We start from the raw sequence: 27,674 nt of genomic DNA on the forward strand, positions 1-27,674 counted from the left end.
GTTAGTTAGGAGTTTGTTAGAGAATAAGCCAAGGTGGTTAAGGGTTTTCCCCTTCTTTCTCCATCTTCCTCTCCACTCTTTTCCTATAATAAAGAAGGGAAGCTCATTGTAAATAATCATGTTTTGGCAAGGCAACAAAATTATGCCTGTTGTATTGTGCACTCTAAGACTTTGTGCTTAGATGTAAATCATATTGTTTTCAATAAAAGAGACAAGTTGTTTTGAGACTTTGTGCCAATTCAAACTATTATGTGGACGAGATTCTTGCAATAAAATTATCATTATAGGTTGTGTTGTAATCGGTGTGTGGGTTGTCTTCCATTTTTTGTAGATTTGGTATTTTATTTTAAGCTTAAGAGCCAAGTGTTTTTTTTATTGTGAGTTTTCTTGTAATCAAGATAGTTGGTGTTAGCTACAAATATTTTCTTCAATTGATTATGAGTTTTAATGCTTTCACTCAAGAGGGATTTGGATTCAATTGTGCCGACTTTGAGATTCCTATTGCATTCAAAGCCAATTTGAACTTTTGAAGTCTTTGTGCTACAGAAGGACAAATTGTGATAGATAGTAATGGTTACGATTACTTAGAGTTGAAGACTTTAAGCTTTAGTATGTGTTTTTATTAGATTTGGGAGTATCTAGTAAGAGACTTTGTGTCTTACTGGCTATTTTGCTTAAATCCTAACTAGACAAAACAGGAGACTTTGGGTTCTTTTATTTGTTTCACAAAAATACATAAGTAAACAACTGTCTTTGGTGATGTTCATCCATCAACCCCAAGCCACCAGTACTATCGTAGCAATACGACCTTTTTGTTAAGTTTGAAAGTCATAGTTGCTTGCACATCATAAGAGAACCGCCCTTTTGTAATTTCCAATTAAGTTTCTATTGGAGTCACTTACAGTAAGAAGGGAGCCTCCCCTATTGCTGAGAAGAGAGAAATCTCATAAAATGTTGCCTAAAATCAGAATTTTGTAAGTTCTAGTTAGTGACATAAAAACTTTAGCCAACAAAGTGGCTCTATAAACTATCTAACGATTCTAAAGTTTTTTTCTATTTTGAACATGTAAGATTCTTTTGAAATTGTGACAATATCAAAAACCTTTATTCAACGTAAACCCTCACAACTCCAATTACAGAATGATTTTTTCTCAAAACTGATTATATACAATGCAGCAATCAAAACCCTAGAAAAATTGTTGCTAAACCACCAATTTCTGCTTATTAACTTCACTGCAAAAATAACAAAAGTTATTTCAGTTTTTGAAGAAGTGACAACCTTCAAATTTTTACTAAAACGCATGTAGCGGACAAAAACTCTCAATGATGGTCCATTGAGATGAGACAAAATATGGTTATAAAATGCTCAGAGATTCAATCACCCAACCAATAAAACTGAAGCATTGCTGAATTTGAAGGAATACTTGCTGCAAAAGACTGAAAGCTTAATTATGTTAGGTTTTCTGGGATCGCTTACAGATGTAATTGCATTGTCTGTAATGTATATGTGTTCCAAATGGCAGCAACCTCTTTTATTTATATTTGAAAAATGAACCAAGAATAGACATGTCCCATATGTCCTTTCATCATAATGTAATTAATATATTTATAATTATAATTACAGTTATATGTATGTATGTATGTATGTATTATATTAATTTTTTCTCATCTAATAATAAATTTATATCTCAAATATAATAAATATATATAAATAATATCTCATATATAATTATATATATTCATAGGCTTATCGGACTAAAGCTACCAAACATCAACACTCCCTCTTAGCTAGGGAGGATAAACACAAGACATATATTACAACATTGGTAATATCAGGCATAAGAAATTTTAAGAATATCTTTGATCAAAAGACATCCACCACTTTGATATCATGAGTATTGGCCTTCAGAATATATGATATTCACCGAATACTCAGAGTAATGGTCTCCAGAATATCAACACTTGACACTCACCATGTACTCAATAAGGTAACAGTGTTCAGAATATCAACATATAATATTCACCATTTTGATATCACATTTGAGTATTGATCTACAAAATATCAACATATGAAATTCACCAAAAACTCTTTGAGTAATGGTCTCTAGAATGAGATGCAAGATGTTCACCAAGTACTACGAGTAATGGCCTTTAGAAGATCAAGTTGTATGATATTCACCACGTACTCTGTGTAATGGCCTCTACAACATCAATTTGCATAGCATTCACCATGTACTAAAAAAATGTTTATAAGGTATGTGCACACGCATTCTCATAATGCTTACCATATAAACATCACGTACTCTGTGTAATGGCCTCTACAACATCAATTTGCATAGCATTCACCATGTACTAAAAAAATGTTTATAAAGTATGTGCACACGCATTCTCATAATGCTTACCATATAAACATCCACCATGCAAGGTATAATCTATCATGATCTGCATAGACATTGTAAGATATCCATCATAATAGAAAATTAAGTTATTATAAGATCGTCACCCTTCAATAACTTTTACAAATACAAGTGACGTCATTTGGAAGTCGTCACTTCCTCATGATGTACACAGGGGGTAGGCCCATTAAAATCACATAGTCATGAGGTATATTCATGAATAATAGTCCTCTTGAATGCTACAATTTATTAATCATTGGGGAATACATCTCAACATGGTTTACTCCCTCTATATCAATATGACCAAGATCACTGAAGGTTGACTGAATCATATCCTCTATCTGCTCCCTCTCTTTCAAGGTTGCCTCTAATGAAATGTCAGACTCCCTTTGAATCTCAATCTTCTAAGCTTCTTACCCAAACTTGCCTTTAACAAAGTGGCAGACTCCCTCTTAATCTGATATCAATCATTTTTCTTGCAATAACAATCTCAGAGGAAAAGATCAAGGCACACAGCTCTTATAGTACGTATAGAAATACAAATGAGAGATTAAATATATAAGTAAATGAAGGTAGTTCTCAAGATATAATAATCAAAAAATACTTCTCTTGTAGTCAGGGGATAATACCCTTCAAACAATACTTGATCAACTTTAGCATTTCCAATAGATTAATGCTTCAACCTCGAAGCTCATAGATACATGATTAACTACATTCCTTACTTATCAAGAAAATCCAATACAAATTATATTGTCTAATTCTACCATATGTATTCTTTATTCCCATCTATACATATTTCATTATCAAGACAATTATGGTATCGAAGGACATATGTGTCCACTACTAGAGATCACATACTTAGATTTATATTAGCTCACCTATAATATAAAGATCAATTTATAATATTAATACTATGTTAAATTAATAGAGTATTGATATCACACTTAATAATATCAGTTTATCATTTATTTATTACATAAATGTAAATATGTACATATATTCACATTATTTTTTACTATTTGTTTTTGCAAAGAAATCAATAATACACATATATTATACTTACCTTTATTGGCTTGGCACTCGAAGTCATAATGATGGGCCCACTTTGCTCATTTACTTTGTATGCCAATGAGCATCCACGTCAATGGTCAGCATTCCCTTCACCGTGCGTGAGCAATTACATATATTTGTGGTGGTTAGTCTATGGGTGGCATAGTTGCTGACAATAATGTTTGTTAGTTTCTCTTCCACATTTCACAAGTCTTCGCTAACAAGGAGTGATTGGCTGGGGAACTCTTAGAAACACCATTAATGTTACATAGCCATGGTATACGACAGAAGTAGTGTGGACTATTCTTATTCTATTTGACAGTCTGTCCTTTTCTGCATCTATACTCGTACATGCTGATGTGTGACTTAATGTCCTTATCAATTTGCTGTTTGACCTGTTGGTTTGTCTTCATGATGGCTTTGCACATCCTTTTGGACTGTTTCTACCCCGATAATTCTCGTAAACCCCCATGCTCCATATATGGCAATCAAGTTGGACATTTAACAGATGACTTTCCGTGACCTGCTCTACAGGCTGAAAGGACGTTGGCAAAGGCTGTTGTGTTTGCTTTCTAGCAGCCAAATTGCTTTTAATACATATCTTTTTTGATCGCCGCTTCTTATATTGTATTGGTATTTTTACTCATTTTTCCTTGTTTCTGATATTACCACTCGCACCAATCATAGGTACGCCAATTTTTTATTATTCATTTTCTGTTCAATGAATGTTCTTCCATAGTGGTCATATTATACACAGTGTGTATTGTTATTTCTGGCTAATGTTTGTGTGACCAATGTTGTCTTAACATATGTTGAGGTTATTCTCAACCCTTATGATACCTAAGTTCTCATGCGTAACTAATGGTGGTCATCTTTGACCCAAGTATGTGCTTGTTTCTTTTTATTGGTTTGGAGTTCCCTTGATTTTATTGAGTACCACATCAGATTTTTTTCCAACTTTTCCTTCATGGTTCAGCAGTTACAATTGGTTCACAAAGTTGCTTGTAAATTGAGCATCAATGTTGTCAATAGAGTATAATCATTTTATTGTTTTTAACCTCTCTGCTGAGATTTAATATGTCTCTAAAGCTTTAATTTGCAGTGATCTCTGATGATAATGTTTTCCCTCGCATTGATTGTGTTTTCCCTCACATTATCTTCTGTCAAAATAAGTTTCCTCCTACCGTGCATGCTTAGAAGGAGAAGATAATTCATATTATCTATTTCCTTTTCTACATTCCTCATGTTCAGTCTTTTCCATGCTTCCAATCTGGTACTGCTTTCTTTTATGCTCAACTTACATCTACAAATCTGACTCTGATACCATGTTAGGTTTTCTGGGATCGCTTGCAGATGTAATTGCATTGCATGTAAGGTATATGTGTTCCAAACGGCAGCAAACTCTTTTATTTATACTTGAAAAATGAGCCAAGAATGGACATGTCCCTTCATGGGACATGTCCATTCATTATAATGTAATTAATATAATTATAATTATAATTCCAGTTATATATGTGTGTGTGTGTATTATATTAATTTTTCTCATATAATAATAAATTTATATCTCAAATATAATAAATATATATAAATTATGTCTAATTTATAATTATATATATTTATAGGCTTATCTGACTGAAGCTACCAAAAATCAACAAATGATAAAGTTGAAAAACTTGCTAAACTTAGGAGCTAAAAATTCAGGTATATTTAGGCTTTAAACAAAGATTGATAAACTATTCCATGAAGGAGCGATGTAAAATGAACAATGAGGCGCTACGATCACTTCTATATGGTTGAAACGTCTGCTGCTTGAGTGATGGTCACAGAGGTGAAATATCTCCCACTTATCAATTGATGAGCTAAAGGGGCTCTATAATAAATTATTCATAAAGCACAACACCTGCTGAAGATTTTCCAAATACGGTAGCAAGCTAGGTATTGTTAACCTTGGAGGAAACTCCATGGTTAAGCACACTTGAGTTGAAAACATAGTGGGACAAGTGACCTCCTAGGAAGGCCCAACCGTTCACCTCTTTGAGTGTCACCTAGATGAAATGAGTATTGAGTATACCTTTCATTCTCATGAGAGATGAGCTCTTGTGAACCACACCTCAAGAAACATGGTTCAATGGTTTGACTCAAAAACCACATAGCTAAATCTTGATACCAATATCATATTTTGCCTTGTTGTGGAAAGTATGTCCTCTATAATGAATGTGTCTTATTACTTGTTGAAGGTTTTGCAAATGGGGTAGCAACCTAAGTGGGCATAATCTTGGAAGAAACTCCATGGTTAAGTGCACTTGAGTTGTAGTATTCAGATCGGTGACCTCCGCAAAAGGTCCAATGCTTCACCTCTATGAGCATCACCCAGATATAATGAGTGTTGAGTGTTCTATTCATTCTCATGAGAGCTGGGTTCTTGTGAGTCAATATTTATGAAACATAGGTCGATGAATTTGACTCAAAAACTACACAAGTAAATCCAGTTGAATCTTGGTATATCAAAATGATAACCTATGTCATCGAACACAATTCTATCTTCAAAAAAAGGCCATATGAATAGAAATTGCACACACACTAGGAGACCACCATAAAATTGTGCAAGAAAAACCATAAAAGAGATTTTCCAAAGAATCAATGTTACATCCCAATTTTTGACCCAATTTAAAATGTTCATATAGCCGTTGAGGTTTCACAAGAAGTCAGTTGACAGTTGAAATTTGTTATAATTATGTGAAATGGTAAGATGGTTAATCGTGATAATTTCATATGAAGATGACATGCTAGTTAACCGTTATGATGATATTTTAAAGCTATTGCGGATAGTTGGTTGTTTATCATGAATTCATGGGAATTGAAAAGGCGGTTAGCCGCTACGATCATTTATGAATAATAACTTGTTATGATAATATGATTTAACTGTGGAGAATTTCTTTGTAGGGAGCACGTCAAAAGGGTGGAAGCATTGTCAGAAAAGAATTGGGCACCAAGGCATCACCATCACTAGGCAAATGGGTATGAATCTTGAATCACCATAGTTAAGGACCTAGTGACTTGTATAACAGGATACAATCATCGGACACGCATGAGCTATTGAATAATCTTTAAAACATTTTAACAGTTAACTTAATCAAATTACATAACTTTAATGGTTTATGATTGATGTCCTCATCACTTCAATATAATACGTATATATGTACGTGCACATAGATATAAAAACAAGGTGACACCATAGTATTAATTTATACAAGCTTTTATCTATTTATGCATACACCTGGAGAATTTCAGGTGATACACGTATTTAGATATGCATACCTTAGTAGGTACAACCTTGGATAAATATTCAATATGACGCCATCATAATAATATATATATATGTGCAAATAGATATATATATATATATATATATATATATTTATTTATTTATTTATTTATTTATTTATTTATATAACTTTCTAAATTATCCTTTTGAATAAGAAACCTTCGAATTCTCTTCCATATTTATTTACTTCCTTATAAGAGGCGAGAATGTGCACTTGGCATTTTCATCGATGATTCAAGAAGACGATTATTCTTCTTTTTATAATTGCTCAGGAGTGACGGCTTCTTGGAAGCTTTTATTATTTTTGATTGCCTCTTTTTATTTACAAGTGGGGAGAACCAATAACCCGTGTTCTACATTTTATACCTCTCTCTCTCTCTTGTTTTTTTTTATCATTATTTGCTATGAATGAATGAGGACAAATCGTAATTATTGTTTACTCTGAGCTCTGCACTTTGGATTACTCACATCAAGAGGAGTCGGCTGCATAGAATCAAGCCAAACTCACATATCCCTAATCAGGTTATGCGGTCAACCATTCCAAGTCGTATTTTGTTATATAAATATTTGCAATTGAATTTATAGCAGTAAGATATGTGTCAATAAATTCCATGAATCATTGTTGAATTGCAAAATCGAATACACAATCGATGAGTCCATTATTTCCATGTTAAATCAAGATCAATTTATATGATATGCACAGACGTCTCTATTACAATCAGATTCCAAAACCAAACTATTTCCTTGAAGTCTTTAAAGAGAAGTTCTCAAGTCATAAAAAATTGTATTATGACAATTCTGAAAATATATATTATTCTTTACACCAGCTGAAGTTCAGCAAAAGAGTTGGATTACTCTAAGATTTGACACCTAGGATTCACCCGGCCAGATGGCCAAGAAAGAGGGTGAAGAGGTGAAAGAAAGTTCTGCAAGAACAAGTAAAACAGAATCAGAATTGATTCAACAAATTTATTACTTTTAAAGAATCATTTAATAGCTCATGCATGACCAATTCATTATTTGTTGTCAAGACAAGTGGTGTGATTAAGTACTAGGATGCTCAGTGGCTAACAAGGTGTTCCATGTCTATTCCGGGTAGGGAGGGCCTTTCTAGTTAGAGAAAGTGTGGGGGATAAGTTTAAGGTCCGTGGTTGGGAGGTTAAGCCCCTGACAATGTTTCCTCTCTCCACAAGATGTCATGACGTGCATCAAACAAAGACAAGTTAAGCATTCAAACATTTATTGGTAACAAGTAATTTACTTTTATGATGTTTATTCAAGTAAGAAGATAAGATGGATTTGATTTATATCATCATTTCAGTTATTTTCCTTTATTGAAAGCAACTTTTCTCATCAATATAATTGGTAACTAGTTAGATAGGTTGATCTTTCAACTGAACATGAAATATAATTGTATGCAAGAGATAGGTTTATCTAATGGATTGTTATCTTTGTCTTCATCTATTTGAATATGAATATAAGCGTATTTTCCTAACTGAATGTTAACGCCCTTATTGATACAATGGTATGTGATGCCCTAAATAATCCAATGGTAATAGATGCCCTAATTAATACAGTGGTATGTGATGCCCTAAATGATCCAATGGTAATTGATACAGTGGTATTTGATGCCCTAGATGATATATTGGTATTTGTCATTACGATAAATTAGTATAGCTATTTGTTCCTTAAGAGGTATTTTATGGACTAACCAGGGTTTTTGCAAAAGCATCCCTAGACAGTTTTCGGTTTTGAATTCTACAGTATGTACATTTTAAATTCCTTGGTAAATTCATTAATGGTATCTTCAATTGTTAGTTATGAGATTCCCGTTTAAGTGATTGTAACCGTTAATAACATTCACATAAACATAACTAATATAACTATCTCCCTATGAATATGAAGTAATAATTGTATTTCTTTGATATGTTAGTTGTTAGTTAAGACCCGGGAAAAGTGATTGTTACAATCAACTATATAATTTTAGATTATTTTGTGTTGGTGTAATTAAATATTCACTAATTACACTTTACTAAGGCTTACTTGCCATTATAGATTATATGGTAGTTTGTCATTGAGACATCTAAGAGTTTGCACTTCAACAAGCACACAATATTGGAGAATTGCACTCTAAGTGGTGATACTTGTTACCTCAATCCACCTTTAGTGTACATATCACATTTGGATCCTCATCATTGCACATACTTCATTGCATAATGGAGGATGATCCACCTTTGATAGACATGTGATTCCACATTGTGTAGGTAAAAGGTTATCTTCTCCTTATCATTGTCTCTTATCGCCTTTCCATATAAGGAGGCCTATTATGTACATTTCATTTAAGTCTATTGATGATTATTATCAATAATATCATTCTTGCATCTTAATGCAATTATCTTGTCAATCTCTTGTAGAAGTATCTTGATCTTTCATATGATCCTAGGGGTGTTATAGAGTCACCTAAAACTCTAAAATTGGATCAGAGCTCTCAAGGTGTGAAGACCTCTTCTCAAATTAGCAATCTTGACTTGATCTAATTATAGGTGCAGAATTTTGCAATAGGGATGTCGCCATCGCATCCCAAAGGTTGTTTTAAATTGAAATCGATTATAAGCATGTCTATATTTGACAACAATCAAAATTGAGACAAAAACAGATTTTGTAGATCGAATCGTACAACCTGATCTACAAATTTTTTATGCTTAATCAAAAAAAATCCTTCAATTTCTCAATTTATTATTTTTGTAGCTTTATTTTTTATATTATTTTTTGAAAAATATTGGGGTTTTTAGCCTTGCATGTATGCCTTGTATTCTATCAAAACTACTACAAAAGCTTCACAATTAACTAGCAAGTTGGACATCAGGCATCTCCTTTTATTCTAGCGACAACCGCAATTTATATTCAATTATTGGGTTAGGGTATTTAAATTAACAAGAATGCAGCAGCAAAGGCAATGTGGGACTGAAGCCCCTTTGAAGTTCTCATTCTGCTCCCCCAAGCAGTGGCTTGATCTACTACCTTAGCGTTGTCCTCCACACGGGCCCATCATTGGCCACTGCCGCTAGTAGCTTCTGCTCTAATTCCACCATTGGTCACGCACCAAAAATCCCCCGTGCTCTTCATCCCATCCACAACCTGATTGGACCCATTGACAAGCCTTCTACAAGTGAGGCTCCTAACCATGGCTCCATCCCAGCAAACATAGTCATTTAACTTGCACAACTTGGCCACTCACTAATTGGTAGCATACGCAACCAATACAGCACCACTAATCGGCCCCGATTCACTTCAATCGGCCCTGAATACAGATCTGACAAACATCTAGCACATCCATGCAAGGTCTCCACCATTGGTCACCCTCGGGCATCCTACTACTGCCAGTAGTAGCCCTTACAGCCATTACCCCAATTCTGACTTGCGAATCAAGTTTGTTCAGCATTACCTCTGCCCAATTCACCCAGGTGGCTCATTAAACACTGCCCCTTGGCTTTTAATCCCCTCAAATGCAGCTCATCCAATCTGGCACATCCCAATTTTCCCACACACTATCATGTGTCAAACACATTGTCACTAACCTTGAGTCGCGTCTCTCTACACATCCAGTCAGAAAAGGAGTTTTGCACCTCACCCACTGGTAACACGATTTCTTGGGCACAAGGGGCCAATCAATAGCAACGACATTCTCAAATCTACCACCTCTATTTTTGTCCTAATCCATGTCGTGCTAGCTGTCATGTGCTAGTGGATCCCCACACATGTCCCATTTCATCAATTATTTCTCAAGGACTTGCACAATCAATTGCTAAAGATCACTGCTCCTATGTGCAATCCCTATCTTTCTGCATCAATGAAGAAGGATTCATCTCATAGCGACTCTAGTGCCTTTTCTTGGCATAAGCGGGTTCGTTTCACCACATCACATCTGCCACATCAATTGCACATTCATTGCTGCCACATCGTCAAATTGATCCAATCAGCTGATTTTTTGCCAGGTTAGTATTTTCATTGGCTTAAAATTGACAGCAATCTACACGTCAAATAGGGGTAGGAGGTTATTTTGCTACGACTACCATACGATGGTCAAATTTGATCTCCCAAGTCATTGATGTCATCAAAGGGTTTGAAGTTTCCCTGCCTTAAATATTGGAGTTTTTTCTTTTGCAGTTTGACTTTAAACACTTGTATCTTGCTCATTTTTGCTCCTTTCTTTAGCATTTTTTAATTTGGGGTAGAATTTCCTTAAGTTTCTAGTGGTGGAATTATTTATGCATTTTGGTGTCTGGTTTGACCAAAATTTGCAGACTTGCATGACTACTCCTATCTAATCCCAGAATTGACAACTTCCACAGCTTTGTTTGGGCACATAGAGTAACATCAGATGCCATTTTTTTTTAAGTGTGATTTTTTCGTCTATCTCCCAGATCCGCAATCATATTTCAATGATTTGGAGTGGACATATCACTTTCAAAAATAGGTAGTTATATATGCACTTGGTTTATCCTTGGACTTCAATTTTATGATTTGCATCAGTAATTTGAAGGAGTTATCAGTTGTTTTCAGTCATCATTTGGTTTCATAATGGATTTTTCAAAAGTTCCAATGCTCACAAAATATAACTATAACGAGTGGAAAGAATCAGTTTCTAATTAGTTGTTAGAGTATTGAATTGCTTAGAATGATTCTTGGGTAGGATCTAGAACTAGCTACATGTATTGCAGAAAGGAGGAAATGGTTTGATCAAAGAGATAAAGAACTTAGCTCTCCTAGATGAACCATCTCTCATGATTTGTTATATCACATTGCATATTGCACACATCCTCGTGATGCTTGGACACCATAGAAAGAATCTTTGGTAAACCTGATAGAATGAGAAAATTCATATTGGAAAATGAGCTCATAGGTCTAAATCCTTGAGATTTTGACAATATTCAAGACTTTTTCTCTAAGTTCAATTCTATTAGATTGAAGCTTTCTAATTGTGGCATTACTAAAGATGATAAAAATTTAATATTATCTATTCTTTCCAAGCTAGGTCCTGAAAATTAGATGTTTGTTTCTACATTCTATGCTACTATGGATGCTCTTGATAGTGCATACAAAATTCATTCTCTTGATGAATCCGGGCAAATCACAAGTGATGCAGTGCAAGGTAGGCGAATCCCCAAAGGAGATGTCCAAACCCCCAGCAAATAACCACACAGTGGAAACACAACAACAAGCAGCAACAATGCAAGATTTGATACCAAATCACAACTCTTTATTCATAAAATAACTGATTACATGCAATATGCCCAGCTGTAAGGCCTTCCGGGTTAGGGCCAAATACAACAGCAATTACAATAACAATTTTGCAAGATCCAACTTACAAACCCAATCCCAACTAGTCCAGAACCACAACTAGATAAGAACACCAAGAGGAATCCACGCTTGTACCCTCAAGTCCACCAAGCAATCCTCTAGTTCTCAAGCTACAACTACTAGCTCTTCAAAGTTCGCATATAGCCTTCATCCTCTTCTCCAAGCTAGATGATCATAATTCCTAAAGACTCTACAAAACCCCTTACTTATACCCAACTAAACCACAAGTCGGCCCAGTTCATTACAAATTAAATTAAATCCCTTACATTAAATATATGTTGAGCCACAAGTCGGCCACAACACAAATTAAATCCCCATACATAAATTAAATGCCAAAAGTCAACTCACAGACAACTCAACATCAACAAGAACCAAGACCAAGCCGATTGCCAGAGAAAACCAAGCCGAGCATCAACCAAACCATAAGCAATGCCGAGCATGTCGAGCTCCAAAGAGTATGCCGAGCTCCAATGTTTGTCAAGCTCCATAGCGTATGTCAAGCTCCTAGGCCAAAACTACTGACCAAAAAACGACCGAGCACCACTACTTTGGTCACTGAGTCCACATTTTCAAGCCAAAATCCCTCCAACATGCAAGATTGCAAACCAACCAGGAATGCTCTTGCATCAGACACCCTAGGTTCGAAAAGATGTTCTCAGTAGCTGGAAGAACATCTTCTGGGATTCAACACATAAATCCCAAATTGGCTCTTCACATACATATCCTCCAAGTCTTCAGCTTGTACGCTCTTTCCCTTGTTCTTCTTTTGCTTCTTCACATCCATCCTAGGTGTGCTACATGTCTGCTTTCCGTGCTGATTTCGAACTTCTTGATACAATCATGCACAGCTCTGCAATCATACTGCCAAGGTCTACCGAGCAACACATGACAACTATTCATGTCCACAATATCACACAACACTTGATCCTTATACTACCCAATCTGGAAATCAACAAGGCAGTGCTCCCTCACTTCCAAAGCATGCTCACCTTGCAACTAGCAAATCTTATAAGGATAAGGGTGTCTCACACTCTTCAAACCAAGTTTCTGAACCATCTCCTCAACAGCAAGGTTATCAGTGCTACCGCCATCCACAATCACCTTGCAGACTTTACCACCAGACTTACAACGAGTCCTGAATAAACTAGTCCTCCGACAAGAATCCAGTATCCTCTGACCAACCAGTACTCATCAAGCTAGAGAACTCTCTACTTACTTAGGTTGACTATCTTGGACTGCAACCTCATTCACAACAATAACTTTTCTACCATGAGGACATTCAAAAGATCTATGCCCTTCTTCACCACATCTGAAACAATTACAACTAAACCCACCTCCATTTGTCCTTCTCTTCTTATCAACAGGTCTTGGTTCACCTTCAACACTTAGTTTAGCCTTTAGCGAGTTATTCTACTTCTCCTTCCCTTTAGCATTACCTTGATTCTTCCTCTTCAACTTTTCTTCTGCTCTTAAAGCATACTGAGAAGCATCCTCAACCGAAGAAATATTCAACATACCAACCTCATACTGAATATTGAATCTCAAACCATTAATGTATCGAGCTACCTTCTACTTTGACAATTCTCTATGCCAAGACCGAATAGTCAACTTGTAGAACTCCTCAATATAATCCTTCACAATCATATCTATCTGCTTCAGATTCTACAACCTCTTAAACAACTCAAGTTCATAATCAGCAAGAATAAACTTAGCCTTCAACTTAGTCACCATTAACCTCCATCTAGTGATCTTCATTTCACCTTCTTCTTCTCTATCTCTTTGCAGTTCCTTCCACCAAAGAGCAGCACGTCCCTTCAACTTAGTTTGTGCCAACCTCACTCTAAGCGGATCCTCAATATCCTCAAGCTCAAAGTAGTCTTCCAATTCACCAATCCAATCAATCAGGTCTTTGGGAGTCAAAGTACAGGAGAAATTAGAAACCTCCATCTTATGCTTCAGCTTCAACTGAGATTCAGGTCTAGCAAACTGACCAGCCCTAGTTCCAATAGGTCTCTCCACACGATCAGTTCTATCCTCACCACTAGATCCAACAGCTTCAAAGTCTTCAGCGACTTCCTTGTAGCCATCATCAGTACCCACATGCCTAGGTACACCACCTAAAGCACTCACAATTTCAACAATCATGTCACTCTTCATCAATGCAATCTCATAATTGAATTTTGTTCTAATATTCTCCGAGATCCTTTATTCCACGGCATCACTAAGATCATCAATTGCCCTAGAGTATAATCTTCTTGGAGGCATCTTCCAAAATTTTTGCAAACCCAAAGCAATAGATCCACCAATCCAAAAGATCAATCAGCTCCACAAGATCAACCTTCTCCAACCCAAGATCCTGGTGCAAACTGCCTCAGCTTCGGTGATCTGTTTACACACTCAGGAAAAACCTTTGCTCTGATACCACCCAATGCAGTGCAAGGCAAGAGAATACCCAAAGGAGATGTCCAAACCCCCAACAAATAACCACACAGCAGAAACACAACAACAAGCAACAATAATGCAAGATCTGATACCAAATCACAACTTTTTATTCATAAAATAAGTGATTACATGAAATATGCCCAGTTGTAAGGCCTTCCGAGTCAGGGCCAAATACAACAGCAATTACAATAACAATTCTACAAGATCCAACTTACAAACCCAATCCCAACTAGCCTAGAACCACAACTAGATAAGAACACTAAGAAGAATCCACACTTGTACCCTCAAGTCCACCAAGCAATCCTCTAGTTCTCAAGCTGCAGCTACTAGCTCTTTTAAGTTCGCATCTAGCCTTCATCCGCTTCTCCAAGCTAGATGATCATAATTCCTAAAAACTCCACAAAACCCCTTATACCCAACTACGCCACAAGTCGGCCCAGTTCATTACAAATTAAATTAAATCCCTTACATTAAATATATGTTGAGCCGCAAGTTGGCTACAACACAAATTAAATACCCATACATAAATTAAATGCCAAAAGTTGGCTCACAAACAACTCGGCATCAACAGGAACCAAGATCAAGCCAAGTGCCAGAGAAAACCAAGCCGAGCATCAACCAAACCATAAGCAATGCCAAGCTCCTAGAGCATGCCAAGCTCCAAAGAGTATGTTGAGCCCCAGTGTCTGTCGAGCTCCATAGAGTATGCCGAGCTCCCAGGCCAAAACTACTGACCAAAAAACGACCGAGCACCACTCCTTTGGTGATCAAGTCCACATCTTCAAGCCAAAATCCCTCCAACATGCAGGATTGCAAGCCAACTAAGAATGCTCTTGCATCAACGAGGGAACAAGCAAAGTTATCACACATGGGTCAATTAAAGCCTTCAAAGCATCAAGCATTGGTCGAAAATGACTCCACTCCAAAGGCTTCCAATGGCAAAGAAGTAAGATAAGCATCCTAAGAAACATGACAAAGGTGATGATTCCCCTTCACAACATAAATCTAAATCCAAGTCCCCTTCAAGAGAGAAATCATTTAGAAGAAAGAGAGATAAATGTGCGTATTGTAAAAAGCTAGGACATAATGAACATAAATGTTTTCACATGAAGATTGATGAGCTTACTCATATTCTTCAAAAGAACAATATCAAGTTGCCCTCATTCTACATATTTGGCAGCTTCTACATCTACATCAACATCAAAGGATAAAAATAAAGGACACGCACTCGTTGCTTCCGCACATCCTAAGCAAGGTAAATGGCTTCTTGATTCAGGTGCATCACATCATATGGCATCTTCTATGAATATGTTTTCTTCTTTTGAGCCTTGTAATTCTCCACAAATATTGATGGGTAAAACACATCCATGAAGGTCTGTGGGAAAGGTTTTATTCCTATCGGAGAAGGGTCATTTAATGATGTTCTTTGTGTACTATCTTCGACCACTAATCTCCTTTCTATATACCAAATTACTCATGGGCCTCATAGTAAAATTGTTGAGTTCACTCCCGATTATGTCTACATTAGGGACATGGAGACAAGATATCATAGCTATGGGAGTTGTTGATCATGCATCATGCTTGTAATCTTTTTCACATTTTGTTGATGATGATGATATTCATAATGTAAACATCCCTTTACGAAGGGTGAATTATGTAAGTGGAGAGAACTTTGGACACTTGAATCATTGTGTTCTTGAGACAAGTATTAATATTCCTACTCCTCCACCTCTTACTTCTTCAAACATGGCTTCTACTATTCAGTAGGATGATCATAGAGTTTCAGATCTTGTAGTGTGGCATTACTACTAGGATGGCATTTCTACTTGGATGGCGTTTCAGCTTTGTTTGTTGAGTCTCAATTTGCAGATTTGGGGGACATATTTGAGGGGGTTTATCTTCTCTTTGATGATGGTTTCATCATAGTTAGAGTTACTTCTTGACCTTCTTTGGAGATTGGAATTCCTAACTCTTCAACTTCACTCGGTTTGTCATATCTCATAGGTTAGCTTGATGGTGTGATAGAATATTTTTGTTTCGAGAGACCTATTTAGCCTTTAGAGATGCATCCATGGCGACTTCCTCATTCTTCCATTTGCACATGGATGAGCTTCTTCATCATTTGATGTATTTATTTCTTCCTAAGGGGAGACACGTTGCTTGTAGGCATTGGATTCTCTTTTGTTTGCAAGTACACTTCAACAACATTGGAGCTTCTTCATTATGGGGGGGATATCATGTCTCATATCATCCTATGGGGGGACCACTTTTTGTATATACATGATGTATATAGTTCTTGGGGGGTCTTGAGTACTCCATCCATCCATGCATCTTATGTGTTTTCATCTCTCTTTTGGGGGGAGAGTTTTATTAGAATATTCTAATGTTTCTTTAAAGGCCATCTTAGTTAGCCTTTAGTTTATTAGGCATTTTCTATTTCTGTCTTTAGTTCACAATTGTTTCTTTTAGAAACATCATCTTTGTAAATCTATATAAGGGGTTTGCATCTCCTTTGTTTAATACAACTACAACAACATTGATTTGCCATAACATAGTACCAGAGTAGGTCGATGGGATTTCATAAAATGTGGCAGATTTTTTAAGAAAAAATCGAGCCTCTTTTGATCTGGAATTTTTTCAAGAAATTTGTTTTTTGATTTTTAGAAATAAAAATCATTAGAAGTATTTCATGAAACTTTTGTGGTTTGTCTTCGAGGATTTTCGCTGGAAATCGCAAGCCTAGTTAAGAGTTTTGATCCAGCAATTTCTTGGTTTCAGCAAAAGTCTGATTATTTAGGGTTGCATGTTCGTTGCGTGTACTTACCTATGCTTGCATGTGCAGCTTTACCATCCAGAGTCTCATGTGTTGCTGCCCTTAAATAATTGTGGTGAATTTTCACATTTTTTTCCCTTAAAAAAAATTTCTAATGGTTTTTCATAATTTTTCCCTTTAAAAAAAATTGATTCTATAATTCGCAAGGTTGTGTGGGTTTATAATTTTTTCTTCATAAATTATCTGGGGGGATCATAATTTTTTCCTCAAAAATTATTTGCTAGGTTTTATTGTTTTTCCTCAAAAACGAAATTTTGTATTCTATTATCCGCATCTTGAATTTTGTTTGATTTTCATTGTTCTTTCACCCCAAAAATTGTGCTGGGTTATGATCAATTTTTCAACTAAAACATTGTGTTAGGTTTTCGTTGATTTTTCTCCTAAAAAATCGTGGCTTTTTGCAGTTTGTTTTGGAGCATCATGCTCACTTGCAAAGTTTGGAAGGTTTGACGATTTTTCCTCAAAATCGTGCTAGTTGTTCTCAATGTTTATCTCTATCTCCAAGGAAGAGCAGCTTTGTTATCTAACATCAGGTTGGATATTTTGTGATGGATTTTGTTTAGATGTTTTGTTAATCCTAAGAAGGTTGGTGGCAAACTTGTCTCGATGGCAAAGTTAGTAGCAAGCTCTTGTCTCTTGTTGCAAAGTATTATAAAGAAGGGGACACTCTTCTCTGATCTTTTATGGACGAATTTTGACTTCTTAGTCATTAACATTTTGCAGATCTAGAGAGGGTCTCAGCAGCAGCAAAATGTTTTGTAGAACTTGTGACCAAAAGATAGCAATTAGACAATGACCATTAAGGGAGGGTATTAGAATATTCTAATGTTTCTTTAATGTTCATCTTAGTTAGTCTTTAGTTTATTAGGTATTTTCTATTTCCGTCTTTAGTTCACGATTGTTTCTTTTAGAAACATCGTATTTGTAAATCTATATAAGGAGCTTTCATCTCTTTTGTTTCATACAACTACAACAACATCGATTTACCATAACAAGATTTCCACGTGAGGGTTTCTCTCTTTCCCCATTTTATGAGAGATTGCATTTCATGTATTGCATTGTATATTGTACATGGGTGCCTAACATGGCCTAGTAGCCGAGACCCATCTTGCATTGTGAGTTTAAGTGCATTCCTCTAAGTTGCACTTAAGGGAGGTGTTGGTGTAATTAAATATTCACTAATTACACCTTAATTAAGCTTACTTTGGATAATGCATTGCATAGTGATTTGTCATTGAGAACCTGTGAGTTTGCACCTCAATAAGCACATGATGTTGGAGAATTCCACTCCAGGTGGTGATAGTTATTATCTCAATCTACCTTTAGTGACCATATCACATTATCATCCTCATCATTGGCCGTACTTCATTGCATAATGGAGGATGATACACCTTTAGTGGACATATGATTCTACCTTGTGTACGTGATAGGTTTTTTTTTCTTATCACTATCTCTTATCGCCTTTCCTATATAAGGAGGCCTATTATGTACATTTTATTCAAATCTATTAATGTTCATTATCAATAATATCATTCTTGCATCTTAATGCACTTGTCTTGTCAATCTCTTGTGGAAGTTATCTTGGTCTTACATTTGATCCTAGGTTGTTGTAGAGTCACCTAAAATTCTAACATTTTGCATTGCCTCTACACAAGGCAAGAGAACCAATAACATTAATCATGTTGCCAAAGGTCTCCAATATACTCACCACATCACCAAGGAGTGAACAAGCACCAAAAAGCTCTAATTTTTCGTTGCAGTTAAGAAATAGGAGAAAGACAATTAGGATGCAAAAGCTAGTGCACAATCAAAACTATACCTGCAAGCTTCAAGAACTATCATAAAAGCCTTGAGTGAAGTGAGGGAACCCTAGGGTGTGTAACCATATCAAGAATTGACCATAGAAAACATGTTATGGTCACTACAGCAGTCACATCCTATCCATAAACGTGAAAACACTAAATACTAGTGCACTTGCATTATGAATAGTGTCAAATGGGTTAATAAAGCTTTTGAACTTTGAACTCATCCTTGTTGTCCACATGGAAAGCAAGTGAATCATGCTCACAACACACTAAGGAAGCACTGTGATAGAAAGCATTAAATGACACCAAAAAATGCAACCCACATGCCTTCCATTAGGTGGAAGGCATGAGTCAAAGAAAGGTCATCGAGCCACAAACAAGTGATTTAGATGCACCACATCCACATTGACACCACCAAGGAATGCAGACCATCAGGTAAATAATTGGGCCTGCTACTACCATCTGGTGACAGTTGATGGGCCATAATTTGTATGAGTCCATGAAGTTCCCACATGGAACTATAAACCTGCAAGCAATAGAGATGGAGCCTGTGTACGTACAGTACGAATTGCCACATGGCATCATATGACTAGGTTGCACACCACAGAGGAAAGTCGCACTATTAGAGTACATGTGGACTGATAGAAACACTCATGCCATAGGGAAGTCCACATGGAAGCGCAACACATAGCATAGAATGGAATGTTGTGTCAATATTAGATCACCCATTAATAAGGTTTTGTGCACGACAGTAATACAATGATGGATGGAAATGAAAGAGGAAGAGTGGGGAGTAAACAAATCTAATCTAGGATGGGGCCATGACGGGAGCCAGCCAATGAAGTAAGCATAGTAGTTCAACCTTGGAGACCACCTATCCTTATTAGCCGTTGGGCTTAGGCATCACACTAACCAGCTAGATAGGTAAAACAAAGAAGCGAAGAAATGAATAACATGCTTCAAGTCAAGAGATGTGCAGGCTTAGTAGGTCAAACTCATTTTATAACATAAAGTGTGAACATCTTTTGGCAGGTTAGCATAAACAAATAAGGGTGCAATAGGAGATGTGAATATTGGCTCCTAAGTAAGGTATAGGCAACTAGGTTTTAAGCATGTGCACACTACCTACCATGAAAGTGCAGCCAAGCTTGGACCAGGAGAGCACACCAAGGCATCAAAGGCTCAAGCAAAGATATGAATCACAGAAAAGCCTCCCAATGAGGCACCCAACACCAAAGTAAAGGTGACAAGAGCCACTTCAATGACAATATTGGATTGGCCAGCAAAAATCCTATGGCACTAATAGCATCAGAGGTGCACAGGGACTCGGACATGACATGTACTCAAAAACATAAAAACATACATCACTAACAAACAATCCAATGACGCTACTAGACTGACCAGCACCAAAGCCCATGGGACTATTGTTTTTTCTAGGATCGTTTATGCAAATGTAGTAACACTGCCAATGTGATTGATGATTTCCAAATGCAGCTTTGGATCTCATATAAATATAAGAGGAGACATGTCTCTTCAAGAGACATGTGTCTATAGTTAATCATCTTTAGTTAACTATATGTATAACTCACCTTTAAGTATATATGTAACATTAATATATTAACCATATATATAATAAGATATAATGTATAATATATATTATATTACATATATAATATTATATATATATTATTCTTATCAATAATATAAGAGATAAAACAATGTTCATATAAATCATGAATACAAATACTCAAGGTAATGAGTATATCACTTCGACTGATGATATACTTCAACACTCCCTCTTAGCAAGGGAGAAGTGACAAAAACATTTTATGAGATATCAGTATCAAGGATATCTATACACAACATATTATCTGACTTTAACACTCTGAAATAGTGACTTGTCAAATAACTACAATCACAATGTTATGAACACTATCATAACATATATTATGATCTCTAATTGTCCGAAACAACATTTGGAGTAATCATAATGCTTTCGTTATCAATGACTTTCGTCGTATCCAAAACAAAAACTGTCATAATAACAGGCCTATCATTTGCAAGATCGTCATCTTACAAAGATTACCTTTTGTCTGTTCATTATCATGGTGTTCGGCAAAATCCGGCCCAAAGAACCAGGATAACAGGTCTATCATTTATAAGATTGTCATCTTATAATGGTTACCTTTTGTTTATATATGTCAATGAAAGATGGTCATCTTTCATTACATATTATTTGTGGAATAGTAACCACCATGAACCCAGTCAAAGGGTGGTACAAAGGTTTTTCACCTCATACTTCTCTCTCATAGAGGAGAGCGCATTATAAAGAATTTCTCTTAGAACTTCTCCTTAAAAAGAAGATATCATCCACAAAGGATTGTATCTCAAAGTTTCTCCCTATGAACATCACTCCTAGAAGTCAGGTCCTCTAGTTACTTCCTCAAAAACTCTCTTTACCCAAGGATGCCTGTCAAACTAATCACTCCCTCATGGTATACGTAGGAGTAGACCCATCAACATCATGTAGTCATCCACATGTATTTCCAAACTCCCTCTGAGTATCAATCTTCTAAGCTTCTACATTTTCTTTAAAAATGTGTTATACTCCCTCTTAATGTAGAAGAATCTCATAATCTCAATCATCAAAGATGAGAACCTTATTTTATCCATCTTGATCATCAGGGTCTTTGGAACTACTATCATTAGATTGAGTCTGCACAATATTTGGTGGCATATGTAAAGTACCAACCTTCTTTTCCTGTAAGAATATCCTCAAACATAATGGAAAAGATCAAAGCAAATAACCCTTATAGTATGTATAGAATTACAAATATTTGAATAGATAAATGTAAAAGACACAAGTACTTGTATGTCCATGAGAGTCGTGGAATATCTCCTTTTCTAAGGATGGTTCAAGTGGGATGAAACATTGCCTACTATTCCCCCCCACAATGTAAAATTTCTACTCTTATATTATTGAGCCCTTTTATATCACATCAAATTTAACGACTTCTTTATAAGTTCCAACTTGCTCTTTTCATCTATTGAAGCTCCAAACATTCATTAAGCTTAATAGTAGAAGCTAACACAAATTCGTCCAGAATACACCAATATCTTGATTGAGTATACTTTTACCGCATGAATGAATCTACAACTCATACATCAAGTTTCATTCATCAAAGAGAGACTCATAGATAGTTCAAATGAATTCTTAGAAGATTCATTAACATAGATAGTTCAAATGAATTCTTAGAAGATTCATTAACATCTCACAACAACTCAAATTTCCTTTGTTCATGCAAAAGTATTTGTTTGATCTTTTTATTAAGCCTATATTGCGCACATCTTGCAATCCTATATTTGCTCCCACTTTTCCAAAGTTGCCTCTAATGAAATGTTAGGCTCCCTCTGAATCTCAATCTCCCTCTTTTTTATTTAATTCCTGCAATACCATTCTCAGAGGAAAAGATCAAGGCATATAGCTCATATAGAATTATACAAGTAAGCGAGAGACTACAATGATTAGATAAATAAAATGCAAGGATAATAAATACTCATCTCCACATCAATATCCTTTTATTTAATCTTTCATTCAATTAGACATTAATATTCTAAAAAATAAAAAAATGTATATTCATTAACTCCATTATTATAATTAATTAATGTTCTACATAACTCTCCAATATCACCATGGATCATAGATATTTGAATGTTACCCATCCACAATAGCAAAATATGTTAACATAGCAATATTAATAGATAAGTATGTTAGTATTAATATTTCATAATAATAATATAACACAGAGTACTTACCTTATATGATGGGGTCCTTGTAATTTTCAATACTAGTTCTTCCCTTATAGTCACCACCGACACTAAAGTATACTTTCCATTCCAAGAAAAGAAAAATGATAAACTTGCCCTTGTGGAATGTTTCTACCTTATATTTGCCAAGTGGGATGTCCTAATTGAGAGGTACGAATGTTGCCCATGGTGTCCTGTCTGACTAGGATTAATACATGTCTTTTTCTCTATCTTCTCTCACAGTGGTATCCACGTAGGGTTCATTCTAATTTAAACAAGTTTTCTCTCCATCTTAGACATGATGATATCACTTTCTTCGTCCACGTGTCAATGCCTCTGCTTTAACACAACCTGACCAAGGATGAGCCCTGACACAGGTCTTGTATTGCCTCATTTGATAATAGAAACCCATCTATATCCATGCAAATAGGAATGTAAGATGCAGACGAGTGACTCTCCTTTCTTTCTAGGATACAAATTTTGTAGTTTTGTATTTATATTGATTCCCATTCAAACTTCCAATTCGAATACTTTATTCTACTAGATGTATCCATTTGAAACAATATGACTCGACTTATGGGCTTTAAATTTTGAATACGATGACACCTTTGATACCAACATTTCCGCTATGGACATCTCTTGACACCACAACTATAGTGTCTCAAAATTATATATTTTTTTGGTAGATAATAAAAATCTCTTTCTGAATATATTATAGCGGCAAATAGTACAATGGTTCTCGACATTATGGTCAATCTAGAAATGCTAACAGATATTTACAATCATTACTTTCTTCTTGATGTCGGTCTCTCTCATAGGCATAGCCTAGATATGACTCGTGCTAATGGGGAAGGAAAACCTTCTTTGTACACCTAGTGATCTTTGACCATAAGGAGTGTCTTGACTACAATTGCCTACATGCTTGGAAAGGATGCTTGTTTCATTAGTAAAAACTTTGTTCCTTCATGATATTTTTGCTCTTCAATTTTTATTTTTTTTATTTATCAAAATCACATGTTGTAGAAGAATCTGGCTTGAAATGAATCTTAGATCGGTAGATTTCGGCAAATATTGCATATCCATGTTTGGGAAAACCCTGCATTGTTATGTTTGCGATTCACATGCTAATAGGAATGATATTATGTTCATTTGAAATCATGCTTAATGCAATGTCTCAAATATTAGACATTCTTTGTTCCATAATAAATGTACATCAATACAGATTTATGATTGCACAATTACCACATTAGCGTAACATCATCATATTGTGTTTTGTGAATTTACGCATGAAGAAATACAAGGATCTGGGAATTCACCTGGTGAAAGTATTGTGAATCCTATTAGTTGATTTCACTTTGAGTTGGTTGTTTATTTGCCAGCGAATTGTGCAGCCAAATTTTAAAGAAAACAAATGAGAATATCAAACTCGTGGAAGAGATTCAAAGTGCAGTAGAGATTTGAAGTGTGAGAACTTGAATTTCTTTAAAAATCAGCTATCGAGTTGTGGAGACAGAAATGATTCATTTCTAGACCTCCTAAGTCATTGTGGATCATAAGTTAGGACTTCTGTCATTAGATTTGAGGCATGTGAGTTTAAACGAATTTCTTACAGCTGCAGTCTAGCTCTAATACCATGTTGTTTTTTCTAGGATCGTTTTTGCAAATGTAATAACATTGCCAATGTGATTGATGATTTCCAAATGCAGATTTGGATCTCATATAAATATGAGAGGAGAAGACATGTCTCTTCAAGAGACATATCCCTATAGTTAATCATCTTTAGTTAACTATATGTATAACTCGGCTTTAAGTATATATGTGTTAGTTTTCATGGATCACTTACAGATGTACTTGCATTGCTTGTATTGGTATATGCTTTTCAAATGCATCAATCTCCTCTTATAGGTATTGCAGATGACACATGGAAAGACATGTCTTCTCATGAGACATGTCTATCCATTATAATTATACAATAACAAATATATATAATATCTCATATATTAAATATATAATTTTTATGTGCATATATATCACACTTATATGTAATATATATGTATATTTATAGGTTTAAACAACTGACACTACCAAACATTAACAATATGTAACATTAATATATGAACCATATATGTAATACATTATTATATTATAAGATATATATATATATATATATAATTCTTATCAATAATATAAGACATAAAACAATGTTCATATAAATCATGAATACAAATACTCAAGGTAATGGGTATATCACTTCGACTGATGCTATACTTCAACAGGGACTAGTTGCATTAAAGGTACACCATGACCAGAATATGACAAAATAGTAAACAACATAAAGACATATCTCAATAACAAAACTCAACCCAAGCTCGAAACCCTGCCAACTCAAACAAGAAACCCTAACTGATATTATCTCTGGTTAGTTCTAAATAAATGGTCTGCAGAGCAGAAGGCAAGAAAAAATAATTAAAAATAGAGGGTTGCCAACAGATCACTCAATAAAAAGTTATTAGAATTGAGGTAAATACAAGCTCTAAAGCATTCTCACGGGTGGAAGAGATGCACACTTGCTGGAGCAAGAAATTTTTCACATTGCGTTAAATATGTTATTCAAATCTCTTAACTCTTTGAATAATTTTTCACATTGAGTTATATATGTTGACCAAATATTTTAACTCTTTGAATTTCAATTGTTTCTTGTGTTAAATCAACTCTCACCTATCAGTCTAGGACTGAAGTTAATAGCAATTGTATTTGGCAGTGGAGTGGTCAATACTCAATTCATGCTTTCAGATACTGGAGCCCTGAGATGCCCCAAAAATCTTCCGCAAATTTGCAGAAATTTATGACATCTAATTTATCAAAATTCAACAAAATCGTCAATCCAAATTGGATCGAGATGTTTATTGTTTCTTTGTTCAAACGACTAACTGTATCACTAAGCTTGCGATTGGTTAAGACGCTGGTGTCCAGTTGTTTAAAACATTGTACAGAGGTCTGCAAATAAGTTGGGTGCAACTACGATATTTAGACAAAAGGTAAAATGAATACACCGTTTGGAATATAAACATGTTGTGATGCCATCTTTTGGACATCTGGAATCATCTTTGTCAAGTTTTGAACAAGATTATAAATTCAGAGGAGATCTTTCTGGAAATCGAGAAGTATTCTGAGAGATTGTCTGTTTGATTGCATAAAGGTCGGAACAGAGCAGAATTCTGGATATCTAGGACAAGGGCAATTGTCATTTACCCGCATTGAGTATGTCCAGGGTAAACCTACTCACTGTTGTGTGATGCCTAAATATATTTCTTTTTCCGTGTATCTATCTTCTCCTGTCAGTTCTTCATGTGATTAAAACAATATAGAAGCCCTCAAAAACAAATCTTCAAGCGCATAATACCCATAAATGCGTTATAGGACTATGATTCGTATAAATGAATTAGACATCGGTATACCTAAGTTAATTATGGATCAATCTTCTTTATTGCATTCTGTAGCGCCTAATATGCCCTCAGCAACAGGCATTGACAAAAGGTCCTAACACTCTAAACACGCAAAGCCATATTTGTGTAACCCATTAAACGGTTAGTCAGAATTGTGCAAAAGCTCATAACTAATAAAAATTATTAAAGAATGATTACCGAAAGGCTAAAAAGAATGCAGTTCGAGTGCTAAAGCATTAGAACATCAATAGCAATTCTTCGGTCTGGAATCCACGTAAATAATATGATAAAGCTGTGAAATTGGGCATGTGTACCTCATCCAATTCGCTGTATAGGTTCAGACAACCGAGAAGTTCATGACCAAATCCAACCACAAAAACCTCGCAATTCAGAAGTAACCTCTTTCGATTCTCTCCGCTGTGAACAAGCGAGCGAGGAGTTTTCTTACCACGAGACAATCAATAGGATCGGAAAAAACTTGAACAAATTTCAAATGTTCAAGTTCTTAAAATTGTTAGGCTCTTTTAAGAGCAGGGACCGGACCGCTTATTAGTTCCTGCCACTAATGGAATCATGAGGTTTTTACTTGGTTCCTGGGTTTCATATTAGTTACATAATCTTTAAAAAAAAAATTTGATACATTAATGTTTGCAAAAGATTTATTAATTTGTATTTTTTTGAAATTGAAAAATACAATTTTTTAAAAAATTGTATTGGCTCATATTGAAAAAGACAATGAAAATTTTCAATTTTTTTCAACAAATATACAATTTTTTTTTCCAACACTTTTATTAACACATGCATTAATTGCAACTTCATATTTTTCACATTTGTGACAAGTGGATAAACTTTAAAAAACAATCATTTTTTAACACCTCTATTAATGAATGCATTAATTTCAAATTTATTTTTTTTCACATTTGTGACAAGTGGATAAACTTTTTTTAAAAAAAAACAATCAATTTTAATTTATGTTTATTTTTGTAATTTGTAAAATGTTATTCAAATATAGGTATTTTAATCAAATATAGAGTTAAATATATTTCTTATTTTAAACACATTTATTATTTAACATAGTTTATGAAGAAGAACTCATATAAATTTAAGTAGTAGAAATTTAGTTCATACATTATTATTTGTATTATTCATATATGAAATAATCAAATCAATTAAATATTACTTTCTTTTAAAATTTACAAATATTTATCA

The 27,674-nt window shown here is 35.1% G+C and overlaps 2 protein-coding genes across 3 annotated transcripts in view; both read right to left on the bottom strand.

The window, feature by feature from the left end:
* Positions 1 to 9,863, bottom strand: part of LOC149544839 (uncharacterized) — a 30,915-nt gene extending 21,052 nt beyond the window's left edge. Inside the window, exon 1 of the mRNA XM_089796012.1 lies at positions 9,793 to 9,863. Coding sequence (XP_089652138.1) covers positions 9,793 to 9,863 — 71 coding nt within the window. The remainder of the gene's footprint in view (positions 1 to 9,792) is intronic.
* Positions 1 to 26,964, bottom strand: part of LOC149544838 (uncharacterized) — a 189,179-nt gene extending 162,215 nt beyond the window's left edge. For both annotated transcript variants that reach the window (XM_089795410.1, XM_089795411.1), the window contains exon 1: positions 26,780 to 26,964. The gene's annotated coding sequence lies outside the window, so the exon portion shown is untranslated. The remainder of the gene's footprint in view (positions 1 to 26,779) is intronic.
* Positions 26,965 to 27,674: the final 710 nt, after the last annotated feature.

This window comes from Cupressus sempervirens, chromosome 8 (assembly GCF_028749045.1).
Source record: "Cupressus sempervirens isolate cs-2001-9-10 chromosome 8, ASM2874904v1, whole genome shotgun sequence".
In the NCBI taxonomy this organism is placed as follows: Eukaryota; Viridiplantae; Streptophyta; class Pinopsida; order Cupressales; family Cupressaceae; genus Cupressus; species Cupressus sempervirens.